We start from the raw sequence: 16,696 nt of genomic DNA, 5'->3' as shown, positions 1-16,696 counted from the left end.
TAGGTTTGCAACAAACTATACAACAACAGGATAGGTTTACAACAAACTATACAACAACAGGTTAGGTTTGCAACAAACTATACAACAACATGATAGGTTTGCAACAAACTATACAACAACAGGTTAGGTTTACAACAAACTATACAACAACAGGATAGGTTTGCAACAAACTATACAACAACAGGATAGGTTTACAACAAACTATACAACAACAGGTTAGGTTTGCAACAAACTATACAACAACAGGTTAGGTTTGCAACAAACTATACAACAGGATAGGTTTGCAACAAACTATACAACAACAGGATAGGTTTGCAACAAACTATACAACAACACGTTAGGTTTGCAACAAACTATACAACAACAGGTTAGGTTTGCAACAAACTATACAACAACAGGTTAGGTTTGCAACAAACTATACAACAACAGGTTAGGTTTGCAACAAACTATACAACAACAGGATAGGTTTGCAAACAAACTATACAACAACAGGATAGGTTTACAACAAACTATACAACAACAGGTTAGGTTTGCAACAAACTATACAACAACAGGTTAGGTTTGCAACAAACTATACAACAACAGGTTAGGTTTGCAACAAACTATACAACAACAGGATAGGTTTGCAACAAACTATACAACAACAGGTTAGGTTTACAACAAACTATACAACAACAGGATAGGTTTGCAACAAACTATACAACAACAGGATAGGTTTACAAGAAACTATACAACAACAGGTTAGGTTTGCAACAAACTATACAAAAACAGGTTAGGTTTGCAACAAACTATACAACAACAGGTTAGGTTTGCAACAAACTATACAACAACAGGTTAGGTTTGCAACAAACTATACAACAACAGGTTAGGTTTGCAACAAACTATACAACAGGATAGGTTTGCAACAAACTATACAACAACAGGATAGGTTTGCAACAAACTATACAACAACAGGTTAGGTTTGCAACAAACTATACAACAACAGGTTAGGTTTGCAACAAACTATACAACAACAGGTTAGGTTTGCAACAAACTATACAACAACAGGTTAGGTTTGCAACAAACTATACAACAACAGGTTAGGTTTGCAACAAACTATACAACAACAGGATAGGTTTGCAACAAACTATACAACAACAGGATAGGTTTACAACAAACTATACAACAACAGGTTAGGTTTGCAACAAACTATACAACAACAGGTTAGGTTTGCAACAAACTATACAACAACAGGTTAGGTTTGCAACAAACTATACAACAGGATAGGTTTGCAACAAACTATACAACAACAGGATAGGTTTGCAACAAACTATACAACAACAGGTTAGGTTTGCAACAAACTATACAACAACAGGATAGTTTTGCAACAAACTATACAACAACAGGATAGGTTTACAACAAACTATCCAACAACAGGTTAGGTTTGCAACAAACTATACAACAACATGATAGGTTTGCAAAAAACTATACAACAGCAGGTTAGGTTTACAACAAACTATACAACAACATGATAGGTTTGCAACAAACTATACAACAACAGGTTAGGTTTACAACAAACTATACAACAACAGGTTAGGTTTACAACAAACTATACAACAACAGGTTAGGTTTGCAACAAACTATACAACAACATGATAGGTTTGCAACAAACTATACAACAACAGGTTAGGTTTACAACAAACTATACAACAACAGGATAGGTTTGCAACAAACTATACAACAACAGGATAGGTTTACAACAAACTATACAACAACAGGTTAGGTTTGAAACAAACTATACAACAACAGGTTAGGTTTGCAACAAACTATACAACAGGATAGGTTTGCAACAAACTATACAACAACAGGATAGGTTTGCAACAAACTATACAACAACACGTTAGGTTTGCAACAAACTATACAACAACAGGTTAGGTTTGCAACAAACTATACAACAACAGGTTAGGTTTGCAACAAACTATACAACAACAGGTTAGGTTTGCAACAAACTATACAACAACAGGATAGGTTTGCAAACAAACTATACAACAACAGGATAGGTTTACAACAAACTATACAACAACAGGTTAGGTTTGCAACAAACTATACAACAGGTTAGGTTTGCAACAAACTATACAACAACAGGTTAGGTTTGCAACAAACTATACAACAACAGGATAGGTTTGCAACAAACTATACAACAACAGGTTAGGTTTACAACAAACTATACAACAACAGGATAGGTTTGCAACAAACTATACAACAACAGGATAGGTTTACAAGAAACTATACAACAACAGGTTAGGTTTGCAACAAACTATACAAAAACAGATTAGGTTTGCAACAAACTATACAACAACAGGTTAGGTTTGCAACAAACTATACAACAACAGGTTAGGTTTGCAACAAACTATACAACAACAGGTTAGGTTTGCAACAAACTATACAACAGGATAGGTTTGCAACAAACTATACAACAACAGGATAGGTTTGCAACAAACTATACAACAACAGGATAGGTTTACAACAAACTATACAACAACAGGTTAGGTTTGCAACAAACTATACAACAACAGGTTAGGTTTGCAACAAACTATACAACAACAGGTTAGGTTTGCAACAAACTATACAACAGGATAGGTTTGCAACAAACTATACAACAACAGGATAGGTTTGCAACAAACTATACAACAACAGGTTAGGTTTGCAACAAACTATACAACAACAGGATAGTTTTGCAACAAACTATACAACAACAGGATAGGTTTACAACAGACTATACAACAACAGGTTAGGTTTACAACAAACTATACAACAACAGGATAGGTTTACAACAAACTATACAACAACAGGTTAGGTTTGCAACAAACTATACAACAACAGGTTAGGTTTGCAACAAACTATACAACAACAGGTTAGGTTTGCAACAAACTATACAACAACAGGATAGGTTTGTAACAAACTATACAACAACAGGATAGGTTTGCAACAAACTTTACAACAACAGGGCAGGTTTGCAACAAACTATACAACAACAGGATAGGTTTGCAACAAACTATACAACAACAGGATAGGTTTGCAACAAACTATACAACAACAGGATAGGTTTGCAACAAACTATACAACAACAGGATAGGTTTGCAAACAAACTATACAACAACAGGATAAGTTTGCAACAAACTGTACAACAACAAGTTAGGTTTGCAAACAAACTATACAACAACAGGATAGGTTTACAACAAACTATACAACAACAGGATAGGTTTGCAACAAACTATACAACAACAGGATAGGTTTGCAACAAACTATACAACAACAGGTTAGGTTTGCAACAAACTATACAACAACAGGTTAGGTTTACAACAAACTATACAACAGGTTAGGTTTGCAACAAACTATACAACAGGTTAGGTTTGCAACAAACTATACAACAGGTTAGGTTTGCAACAAACTATACAACAACAGGTTAGGTTTGCAACAAACTATACAACAACAGGTTAGGTTTACAACAAACTATACAACAACAGGATAGGTTTGCAATAAACTATACAACAACAGGTTAGGTTTGCAACAAGCTATACAACAACAGGATAGGTTTGCAACAAAATATACAACAACAGGTTAGGTTTGCAACAAACTATACAACAGGTTAGGTTTGCAACAAAATATACAACAACAGGTTAGGTTTGCAACAAACTATTTAACAACAGGTTAGGTTTACAACAAACTATACAACAACAGGTTAGGTTTACAACAAACTATACAACAACAGGTTAGGTTTGCAACAAAGTATACAACAACAGAATAGGTTTGCAACAAACTATACAACAACAGGTTAGGTTTGCAACAAACTATACAACAACAGGTTAGGTTTGCAACAAAGTATACAACAACAGGATAGGTTTGCAACAAACTATACAACAACAGGTTAGGTTTGCAACAAACTATACAACAACAGGTTAGGTTTGCAAACAAACTATACAACAACAGGTCAGGTTTACAACAAACTATACAACAACAGGTTAGATTTGCAACAAACTATACAACAACATGATAGGTTTGCAACAAACTATACAACAACAGGTTAGGTTTACAACAAACTATACAACAACAGGATAGGTTTGCAACAAACTATACAACAACAGGTTAGGTTTACAACAAACTATACAACAGGATAGGTTTGCAACAAACTATACAACAACAGGTTAGGTTTGTAACAAACTATACAACAACATGATAGGTTTGCAACAAACTATACAACAACAGGTTAGGTTTACAACAAACTATACAACAACAGGATAGGTTTGCAACAAACTATACAACAACATGATAGGTTTGCAACAAACTATACAACAACAGGTTAGGTTTACAACAAACTATACAACAACAGGAAAGGTTTGCAACAAACTATACAACAACAGGATAGGTTTACAACAAACTATACAACAACAGGTTAGGTTTGCAACAAACTATTCAACAACATGATAGGTTTGCAACAAACTATACAACAACAGGTTAGGTTTACAACAAACTATACAACAACAGGATAGGTTTGCAACAAACTATACAACAACAGGATAGGTTTACAACAAACTATACAACAACAGGTTAGGTTTACAACAAACTATACAACAACAGGATAGGTTTGCAACAAACTATACAACAACAGGTTAGGTTTACAACAAACTATACAACAACAGGATAGGTTTGCAACAAACTATACAACAACAGGATAGGTTTACAACAAACTATACAACAACAGGTTAGGTTTGCAACAAACTATACAAAAACAGGTTAGGTCGCAACAAACTATACAACAACAGGTTAGGTTTGCAACAAACTATACAACAACAGGTTAGGTTTGCAACAAACTATACAACAGGATAGGTTTGCAACAAACTATACAACAACAGGATAGGTTTGCAACAAACTATACAACAACAGGTTAGGTTTGCAACAAACTATACAACAACAGGTTAGGTTTGCAACAAACTATACAACAACAGGTTAGGTTTGCAACAAGCTATACAACAACAGGTTAGGTTTGCAACAAACTATACAACAACAGGTTAGGTTTGCAACAAACTATACAACAACAGGATAGGTTTGCAACAAACTATACAACAACAGGATAGGTTTACAACAAACTATACAACAACAGGTTAGGTTTGCAACAAACTATACAACAACAGGTTAGGTTTGCAACAAACTATACAACAACAGGTTAGGTTTGCAACAAACTATACAACAGGATAGGTTTACAACAAACTATACAACAACAGGATAGGTTTGCAACAAACTATACAACAACAGGTTAGGTTTGCAACAAACTATACAACAGGATAGGTTTGCAACAAACTATACAACAACATGATAGGTTTGCAACAAAGTATACAACAACAGGTTAGGTTTACAACAAACTATACAACAACAGGATAGGTTTGCAACAAACTATACAACAACATGATAGGTTTGCAACAAACTATACAACAACAGGTTAGGTTTACAACAAACTATACAACAACAGGATAGGTTTGCAACAAACTATACAACAACAGGATAGGTTTACAACAAACTATCCAACAACAGGTTAGGTTTGCAACAAACTATACAACAACATGATAGGTTTGCAAAAAACTATACAACAGCAGGTTAGGTTTACAACAAACTATACAACAACAGGATAGGTTTGCAACAAACTATACAACAACAGGATAGGTTTACAACAAACTATACAACAACAGGTTAGGTTTACAACAAACTATACAACAACAGGATAGGTTTGAAACAAACTATACAACAACAGGTTAGGTTTACAACAAACTATACAACAACAGGATAGGTTTGCAACAAACTATACAACAACATGATAGGTTTACAACAAACTATACAACAACAGGTTAGGTTTGCAACAAACTATACAAAAACAGGTTAGGTTTGCAACAAACTATACAACAACAGGTTAGGTTTGCAACAAACTATACAACAACAGGTTAGGTTTGCAACAAACTATACAACAGGATAGGTTTGCAACAAACTATACAACAACAGGATAGGTTTGCAACAAACTATACAACAACAGGTTAGGTTTGCAACAAACTATACAACAACAGGTTAGGTTTGCAACAAACTATACAACAACAGGTTAGGTTTGCAACAAACTATACAACAACAGGTTAGGTTTGCAACAAACTATACAACAACATGATAGGTTTGCAACAAACTATACAACAACAGGTTAGGTTTGCAACAAACTATACAACAACAGGTTAGGTTTGCAAACAAACTATACAACAACAGGTCAGGTTTACAACAAACTATACAACAACAGGTTAGATTTGCAACAAACTATACAACAACATGATAGGTTTGCAACAAACTATACAACAACAGGTTAGGTTTACAACAAACTATACAACAACAGGATATGTTTGCAACAAACTATACAACAACAGGTTAGGTTTACAACAAACTATACAACAGGATAGGTTTGCAACAAACTATACAACAACAGGTTAGGTTTGCAACAAACTATACAACAACATGATAGGTTTGCAACAAAGTATACAACAACAGGTTAGGTTTACAACAAACTATACAACAACAGGATAGGTTTGCAACAAACTATACAACAACATGATAGGTTTGCAACAAACTATACAACAACAGGTTAGGTTTACAACAAACTATACAACAACAGGATAGGTTTGCAACAAACTATACAACAACAGGATAGGTTTACAACAAACTATACAACAACAGGTTAGGTTTGCAACAAACTATACAACAACATGATAGGTTTGCAACAAACTATACAACAACAGGTTAGGTTTACAACAAACTATACAACAACAGGATAGGTTTGCAACAAACTATACAACAACAGGATAGGTTTACAACAAACTATACAACAACAGGTTAGGTTTGCAACAAACTATACAACAACAGGTTAGGTTTGCAACAAACTATACAACAGGATAGGTTTGCAACAAACTATACAACAACAGGATAGGTTTGCAACAAACTATACAACAACACGTTAGGTTTGCAACAAACTATACAACAACAGGTTAGGTTTGCAACAAACTATACAACAACAGGTTAGGTTTGCAACAAACTATACAACAACAGGTTAGGTTTGCAACAAACTATACAACAACAGGATAGGTTTGCAAACAAACTATACAACAACAGGATAGGTTTACAACAAACTATACAACAACAGGTTAGGTTTGCAACAAACTATACAACAACAGGTTAGGTTTGCAACAAACTATACAACAACAGGTTAGGTTTGCAACAAACTATACAACAACAGGATAGGTTTGCAACAAACTATACAACAACAGGTTAGGTTTACAACAAACTATACAACAATAGGATAGGTTTGCAACAAACTATACAACAACAGGATAGGTTTACAAGAAACTATACAACAACAGGTTAGGTTTGCAACAAACTATACAAAAACAGGTTAGGTTTGCAACAAACTATACAACAACAGGTTAGGTTTGCAACAAACTATACAACAACAGGTTAGGTTTGCAACAAACTATACAACAACAGGTTAGGTTTGCAACAAACTATACAACAGGATAGGTTTGCAACAAACTATACAACAACAGGATAGGTTTGCAACAAACTATACAACAACAGGTTAGGTTTGCAACAAACTATACAACAACAGGTTAGGTTTGCAACAAACTATACAACAACAGGTTAGGTTTGCAACAAACTATACAACAACAGGTTAGGTTTGCAACAAACTATACAACAACAGGTTAGGTTTGCAACAAACTATACAACAACAGGATAGGTTTGCAACAAACTATACAACAACAGGATAGGTTTACAACAAACTATACAACAACAGGTTAGGTTTGCAACAAACTATACAACAACAGGTTAGGTTTGCAACAAACTATACAACAACAGGTTAGGTTTGCAACAAACTATACAACAGGATAGGTTTGCAACAAACTATACAACAACAGGATAGGTTTGCAACAAACTATACAACAACAGGTTAGGTTTGCAACAAACTATACAACAACAGGATAGTTTTGCAACAAACTATACAACAACAGGATAGGTTTACAACAAACTATCCAACAACAGGTTAGGTTTGCAACAAACTATACAACAACATGATAGGTTTGCAAAAAACTATACAACAGCAGGTTAGGTTTACAACAAACTATACAACAACATGATAGGTTTGCAACAAACTATACAACAACAGGTTAGGTTTACAACAAACTATACAACAACAGGTTAGGTTTACAACAAACTATACAACAACAGGTTAGGTTTGCAACAAACTATACAACAACATGATAGGTTTGCAACAAACTATACAACAACAGGTTAGGTTTACAACAAACTATACAACAACAGGATAGGTTTGCAACAAACTATACAACAACAGGATAGGTTTACAACAAACTATACAACAACAGGTTAGGTTTGAAACAAACTATACAACAACAGGTTAGGTTTGCAACAAACTATACAACAGGATAGGTTTGCAACAAACTATACAACAACAGGATAGGTTTGCAACAAACTATACAACAACACGTTAGGTTTGCAACAAACTATACAACAACAGGTTAGGTTTGCAACAAACTATACAACAACAGGTTAGGTTTGCAACAAACTATACAACAACAGGTTAGGTTTGCAACAAACTATACAACAACAGGATAGGTTTGCAAACAAACTATACAACAACAGGATAGGTTTACAACAAACTATACAACAACAGGTTAGGTTTGCAACAAACTATACAACAGGTTAGGTTTGCAACAAACTATACAACAACAGGTTAGGTTTGCAACAAACTATACAACAACAGGATAGGTTTGCAACAAACTATACAACAACAGGTTAGGTTTACAACAAACTATACAACAACAGGATAGGTTTGCAACAAACTATACAACAACAGGATAGGTTTACAAGAAACTATACAACAACAGGTTAGGTTTGCAACAAACTATACAAAAACAGATTAGGTTTGCAACAAACTATACAACAACAGGTTAGGTTTGCAACAAACTATACAACAACAGGTTAGGTTTGCAACAAACTATACAACAACAGGTTAGGTTTGCAACAAACTATACAACAGGATAGGTTTGCAACAAACTATACAACAACAGGATAGGTTTGCAACAAACTATACAACAACAGGATAGGTTTACAACAAACTATACAACAACAGGTTAGGTTTGCAACAAACTATACAACAACAGGTTAGGTTTGCAACAAACTATACAACAACAGGTTAGGTTTGCAACAAACTATACAACAGGATAGGTTTGCAACAAACTATACAACAACAGGATAGGTTTGCAACAAACTATACAACAACAGGTTAGGTTTGCAACAAACTATACAACAACAGGATAGTTTTGCAACAAACTATACAACAACAGGATAGGTTTACAACAGACTATACAACAACAGGTTAGGTTTACAACAAACTATACAACAACAGGATAGGTTTACAACAAACTATACAACAACAGGTTAGGTTTGCAACAAACTATACAACAACAGGTTAGGTTTGCAACAAACTATACAACAACAGGTTAGGTTTGCAACAAACTATACAACAACAGGATAGGTTTGTAACAAACTATACAACAACAGGATAGGTTTGCAACAAACTTTACAACAACAGGGCAGGTTTGCAACAAACTATACAACAACAGGATAGGTTTGCAACAAACTATACAACAACAGGATAGGTTTGCAACAAACTATACAACAACAGGATAGGTTTGCAACAAACTATACAACAACAGGATAGGTTTGCAAACAAACTATACAACAACAGGATAAGTTTGCAACAAACTGTACAACAACAAGTTAGGTTTGCAAACAAACTATACAACAACAGGATAGGTTTACAACAAACTATACAACAACAGGATAGGTTTGCAACAAACTATACAACAACAGGATAGGTTTGCAACAAACTATACAACAACAGGTTAGGTTTGCAACAAACTATACAACAACAGGTTAGGTTTACAACAAACTATACAACAGGTTAGGTTTGCAACAAACTATACAACAGGTTAGGTTTGCAACAAACTATACAACAGGTTAGGTTTGCAACAAACTATACAACAACAGGTTAGGTTTGCAACAAACTATACAACAACAGGTTAGGTTTACAACAAACTATACAACAACAGGATAGGTTTGCAATAAACTATACAACAACAGGTTAGGTTTGCAACAAGCTATACAACAACAGGATAGGTTTGCAACAAAATATACAACAACAGGTTAGGTTTGCAACAAACTATACAACAGGTTAGGTTTGCAACAAAATATACAACAACAGGTTAGGTTTGCAACAAACTATTTAACAACAGGTTAGGTTTACAACAAACTATACAACAACAGGTTAGGTTTACAACAAACTATACAACAACAGGTTAGGTTTGCAACAAAGTATACAACAACAGAATAGGTTTGCAACAAACTATACAACAACAGGTTAGGTTTGCAACAAACTATACAACAACAGGTTAGGTTTGCAACAAAGTATACAACAACAGGATAGGTTTGCAACAAACTATACAACAACAGGTTAGGTTTGCAACAAACTATACAACAACAGGTTAGGTTTGCAAACAAACTATACAACAACAGGTCAGGTTTACAACAAACTATACAACAACAGGTTAGATTTGCAACAAACTATACAACAACATGATAGGTTTGCAACAAACTATACAACAACAGGTTAGGTTTACAACAAACTATACAACAACAGGATAGGTTTGCAACAAACTATACAACAACAGGTTAGGTTTACAACAAACTATACAACAGGATAGGTTTGCAACAAACTATACAACAACAGGTTAGGTTTGTAACAAACTATACAACAACATGATAGGTTTGCAACAAACTATACAACAACAGGTTAGGTTTACAACAAACTATACAACAACAGGATAGGTTTGCAACAAACTATACAACAACATGATAGGTTTGCAACAAACTATACAACAACAGGTTAGGTTTACAACAAACTATACAACAACAGGAAAGGTTTGCAACAAACTATACAACAACAGGATAGGTTTACAACAAACTATACAACAACAGGTTAGGTTTGCAACAAACTATTCAACAACATGATAGGTTTGCAACAAACTATACAACAACAGGTTAGGTTTACAACAAACTATACAACAACAGGATAGGTTTGCAACAAACTATACAACAACAGGATAGGTTTACAACAAACTATACAACAACAGGTTAGGTTTACAACAAACTATACAACAACAGGATAGGTTTGCAACAAACTATACAACAACAGGTTAGGTTTACAACAAACTATACAACAACAGGATAGGTTTGCAACAAACTATACAACAACAGGATAGGTTTACAACAAACTATACAACAACAGGTTAGGTTTGCAACAAACTATACAAAAACAGGTTAGGTCGCAACAAACTATACAACAACAGGTTAGGTTTGCAACAAACTATACAACAACAGGTTAGGTTTGCAACAAACTATACAACAGGATAGGTTTGCAACAAACTATACAACAACAGGATAGGTTTGCAACAAACTATACAACAACAGGTTAGGTTTGCAACAAACTATACAACAACAGGTTAGGTTTGCAACAAACTATACAACAACAGGTTAGGTTTGCAACAAGCTATACAACAACAGGTTAGGTTTGCAACAAACTATACAACAACAGGTTAGGTTTGCAACAAACTATACAACAACAGGATAGGTTTGCAACAAACTATACAACAACAGGATAGGTTTACAACAAACTATACAACAACAGGTTAGGTTTGCAACAAACTATACAACAACAGGTTAGGTTTGCAACAAACTATACAACAACAGGTTAGGTTTGCAACAAACTATACAACAGGATAGGTTTGCAACAAACTATACAACAACAGGATAGGTTTGCAACAAACTATACAACAACAGGTTAGGTTTGCAACAAACTATACAACAACAGGATAGGTTTGCAACAAACTATACAACAACAGGTTAGGTTTACAACAAACTATACAACAACAGGATAGGTTTACAACAAACTATACAACAACAGGTTAGGTTTGCAACAAACTATACAACAACAGGTTAGTACATCACCAGGCTAGATTTGCATTAAAGTACAGATCAACAGGCTAGGTTTGCAACAAGCTATACTGAAAATTTAACTCAAGTAGACTTAAAAAAGTGTCCTTAGTGGTATAGGTAATATGTAAATGCTGAGTAGCACAGGTATTCAAAATATTTATTCTGAGACTTAAAAGCTCAATCTCATTCTTAACAGTGGAGCAGACGCTTATCACATTGAAGTATTATACAACAAAATGTTTGAAATGGAGAAATTCTAGTTAACACATTATGACAAAATAGATTGATATCATATGTTTTGTCAGCTTCTATCATTCTGTCTGAAATATTCGCACATATAGATGTGCTCTTCATTGACTTTTGCCACAAGAATTTGATATAAAGGTACATGTCAGAAGAAAACATTAACTAAATCATGACCTATGAGGCTGCCAGAGTAGGGGTGAAGCTAAGTCATTGTTCCTATGGAAAATATGGCACTGAATATTTATACTGAATATTATCCGGAAAAAATTTCACAGTTTATTATATATGTAGACCATGGGTACACTTGTCAAATGCAATGTTCAGAAACATTAAAATATGATATATGCTTTGTTATTAAGGTAAAAGCAATTTTTCTTAAATTATGCAAAATATAAAGGAAGTTGTGCAAAGAATATTGCATCTTTGGCTATAATGATGCATATTCTGGAAAATTCTTAAAGTTTGGACTTCTGTGCAGAGTTGTGATACCACTGGACACAGTTTGATAATACTTGTAGATGCAGTCATGATGCTGTATTGTCAGCAGCGGGTCTTGGAATATATAACTTTACAGAACCCGTTGCAACCACCTGTATAGTAATAATAATAATATGTTTTTAGGCAATATTTATAGTTTGGTGGAAAGTTAATTTTCTCCCACTTGTTCAAGCTTTGATGATTTATTTTCTGGAATCATTCAGTCTATATCTACTGTATAACATAATATTGTATTCAATACTAGAGGCCTTCAGTCTAGAAGAACAACATCAGTGACAAATATACATATCATTCAGTCTATATCTACTGTATAACATAATATTGTATTCAATACTAGAGGCCTTCAGTCTAGAAGAACAACATCAGCGACAAATATACATATCATAAATGGGCTTGAGGGTGAGTAAATATGTTTTTCTGTATTTGAAAGCATAGAAAATATAGCGACTTAGATTTCCGTGGTTTATTTCATTATTAGTCTTTGTGTATTACGAGAGGGTCAAAAAAAAACTTGGGCATGTATTGAAACCTTGTTTCATTATATATGAGATAGACTAATAAAAAGTGAAAATCATCTTTCCAAAATTACAAAAACTACAAAATCTGTTTGCTCTTAGAACATTGTTTGTGTGCCCAGTTTCAACTTTGAGTGAGTTGGCAGATGTGTGGTATCTACATGAAGCAGTTCCAACACTGGATTGTCAATAACAGTTAGATCAGGCTTGAGGGTATGTATGTGCCAGGTGACAATTCAGAACATTGTCACTGTTGTCACTACAATTGTTTTCTATATGCAAATTACAAGTACAGCCTACAATTCCCCACAGAAACCAATTCTGTATTCCATGACTACAGCTCAATGTCGTGATCAAAGTCTCTTGGTGGGATTCATTTCAATAATAGAGAAACTTCTATTCCCACATGTATTTGAGTTTGATGAGGCCTGGATCATGTTGTGATACATGATTATATTTCTGTACACTTCACTACATCAATGTGTAGCTATATATAATTTTATCTTAACATGATCAGCTAGTAAAGCATCAACTTGATTGGTTGAATAAGAATGTCATCAATTCCTGATTCCCTAATTAGCGTCACACGCGAAGTAATTCTATTTGCGCATATCTGTCCTACCTTCCGGTTTATTGACTCCATGTCACGCAATATGAGCAAGTGCACAAACGATGAACGCGGATAAATTTGGGAACCGGGAATTATAAACATGAATTTATATTTCATGAATGAATGATTATGGGGAAATCCTTGCACACACCATTCAAATAGGTCACAACCTATTCCATAATGTGTTTGTGACATTTGGCACATAGAATCTGCGGTAATTGAGAACTTATACCTTTTGATTTTCAGGAACTGTACAAGTTGTGGACAGTGTAACCATGGCTTTTTCCATACCTGTAACTTCAACTTTGGCAGTAACTTTCTCACCAATAAATACTGAGCAATAATGTAGAACAAGATCAAATATGTTACATATGGTGAAATAACAAACTTAAAGGGTGAATTTATTTCCTCCAGAAAAGCTTTTTCATAAAACCTATTATTATACATCTTTCATCGTAATGCCATAAGTTCCAGCGTGTCGTGATTTTGTGGTATTTTTCATCGTAGCATATAAGGAAACGCGAATTCCAAATATGGAATGATTACGCAGGTAAGCGCCCTCTAACAATAAAAACAAACATGGCTGCCACCAGGGTTTGACCGGACTCCACACAAAGACAGTACTTCGCGCATCGACCTTTGCTGCGCAGGTCAAACCTCATATTTGTGATTTCCATTAGAAGAGCACATTGGATTGTGGGAAAATCAATGTTTATCAACACAAATGACGCACATGTGCAGCGCGACGATCACCGCCCTTTAATATAAATTATAAAAAACATTGAGGGTTGTCACAATGCAGGTCCTGGCGTCACAAGTCGGAGTAAAGTTAAATTGAAGCACAACGTTGGTACCACAGTAAAGACTCCCATTCTGTGCTCAGGGGAGTCAAAATTGAAAGGAAACAAATACTGTGTGAGATAAAAGTAAAACAAAAGAACCTAAGAGCACACACAACAACTATAAAATGGAATCTCTAACAGATTCCACAATAGAACATGTATATGCACACTAGGTAGTAAGCACAGGGAATGAGTTGAATAGTTTCTTAATTCCCTGTGTTTTTTTTAGTTTCAAGGCAGAAAATAGTTTCCTCCTCAACATGCCTGGATATATTTGTAATGTTATATGCCTCTCAAAATTAAAATGAAGTGGAACTTTATAAACTAATATTTATGTATTTATTTACCAGTACTACTTTTATGATGAAATCTAGGTTGTCTCCATGATGTATATTCAATACTGTAATACTGTAAAATGACTAATTTTCACTGGGTTTAAATTTCACTGATTTACCATTTCAGGCATATTCAGTGGGTTTTAAATTCACGCTTTCGTCATTTAGATAATGTGTCCTATGCTCAATTTTACATATTCACTGTGTTTTAATTTAGTGCATTTTTCCAGTCAGCGAAATAAGCTAAATTAAAACCCAGTGAATAATTAACCCCTTTACAGTACTAAAATCCTATATGTACATCTCATGAAAAGCATCAGTTTCGTATTGTAACAATGTTACATACCTGGAGCTGTAAACTTTAGATTTTGTGACACAAAAATAACACTCCGACCAGGTAACTTAGTACCAAACACAGCTGATATCAATCTAAAACATAAAATTATGCATCATCAGTTTATTAATGGAACTTTATTGTCGTTATAACTGCACATGTGTCAATGGGTGGGCAACAGGAATGTTCAGAGTACTGCCAAAACATGGCGTATATACAAGTAAAATACAAGAATTTGATCGTATTTGAATAACTCTTATAAAGATGTCAACTAACTTCATCACATATTTTACAATGATGTGCATTATCTATACAAAAAACAAAAAAACAACCAATTCCGTAGAAAAATCAATAAAATTGTAAGAATACAATGGTATAGAATTCCACAGCTATTCTGTCAGTCTGTTGTGATTTGCTCATGCATTAAAATAAAAACTCATAGTGCAAAAAAGCATTTCTCTTTATCTTTATAAATATTAATAAATTTCACATTTCAAACTAAACAAGAAGGGTCTGATTGTCTGGTCCACTGTCTTTGCTTGTTGTATTCTACTGCCATTAGAATTTATATTTTTTTATAAAGATGAAAGGAATGCCTTGGTTGCCCTGAGAATAGTCAAATGATTCTCTAGCAAATGGCACCTCTGTTTTTTAATGTGCCACACAGTTAGTGATAATTAAATAAATGTGACTAATTTACAGATAAATCAGGTATTCATGAAGGTATACATTTGTTTTATGAACATTTATAAATATTTATCCTAAAAGATGCTTGTACTTCAAATAAGAAGATGCTTTTATTGGCTATATAAACCAATTTGTAACACTGATTACCCATAGTCTTTTCAGAGTTTCATCAAACATTGGTTGGTTTACGGTCATGAACACAAAAGATAAATTCCAGATGTGTTTAAAACGCCTGAAATTACAGCGATTCTTTTGCTTGAATAAATTTAAACGAATGCAGTGAAAGGCATGAAGCGATGGTCATTATAAACGTTTTATAAATATACTTTTTTATAAATCAAAATGGGAGTTAAAAATCAAATTGACCATTCCAGAAATTATATTGTGACATCATAGTTAGTTCTAATTAATATTAATGATTAACTGTTACATAGGCGGGTTTATTGCACCCAAAACAGTCTCTGGAGCATCTAGGAAAGTGTCTGGGAATGTTGCCAAGT

The 16,696-nt window shown here is 34.1% G+C and overlaps 1 protein-coding gene across 2 annotated transcripts in view; it reads right to left on the bottom strand.

The window, feature by feature from the left end:
- LOC144359245 (hydroxyacyl-thioester dehydratase type 2, mitochondrial-like) overlaps positions 1-16,696 on the bottom strand; it is a 41,866-nt gene that overhangs the window by 22,899 nt on the left and 2,271 nt on the right. Inside the window, exons 2-4 of one of the 2 annotated variants that reach the window (XM_078012499.2) lie at positions 15,522-15,604; positions 14,231-14,331; positions 12,269-12,965 (exon numbers count right to left, since the gene is read on the bottom strand). In XM_078012499.2, the coding sequence (XP_077868625.2) occupies positions 12,900-12,965; positions 14,231-14,331; positions 15,522-15,604 (250 nt within the window). In that variant the 3' untranslated portion in view covers positions 12,269-12,899. Of the gene's footprint in view, positions 1-12,268; positions 12,966-14,230; positions 14,332-15,521; positions 15,605-16,696 lie in introns of those variants that run through there. The other variant, XM_085495320.1, reaches the window with a different exon arrangement.

Source organism: Saccoglossus kowalevskii, chromosome 2, assembly GCF_978046115.1.
Source record: "Saccoglossus kowalevskii chromosome 2, keSacKowa6.1, whole genome shotgun sequence".
Taxonomy (NCBI): Eukaryota; Metazoa; Hemichordata; class Enteropneusta; family Harrimaniidae; genus Saccoglossus; species Saccoglossus kowalevskii.
Note: the sequence above shows the minus strand (reverse complement) of the source record. Positions and strands in the feature narration are given on the sequence as shown.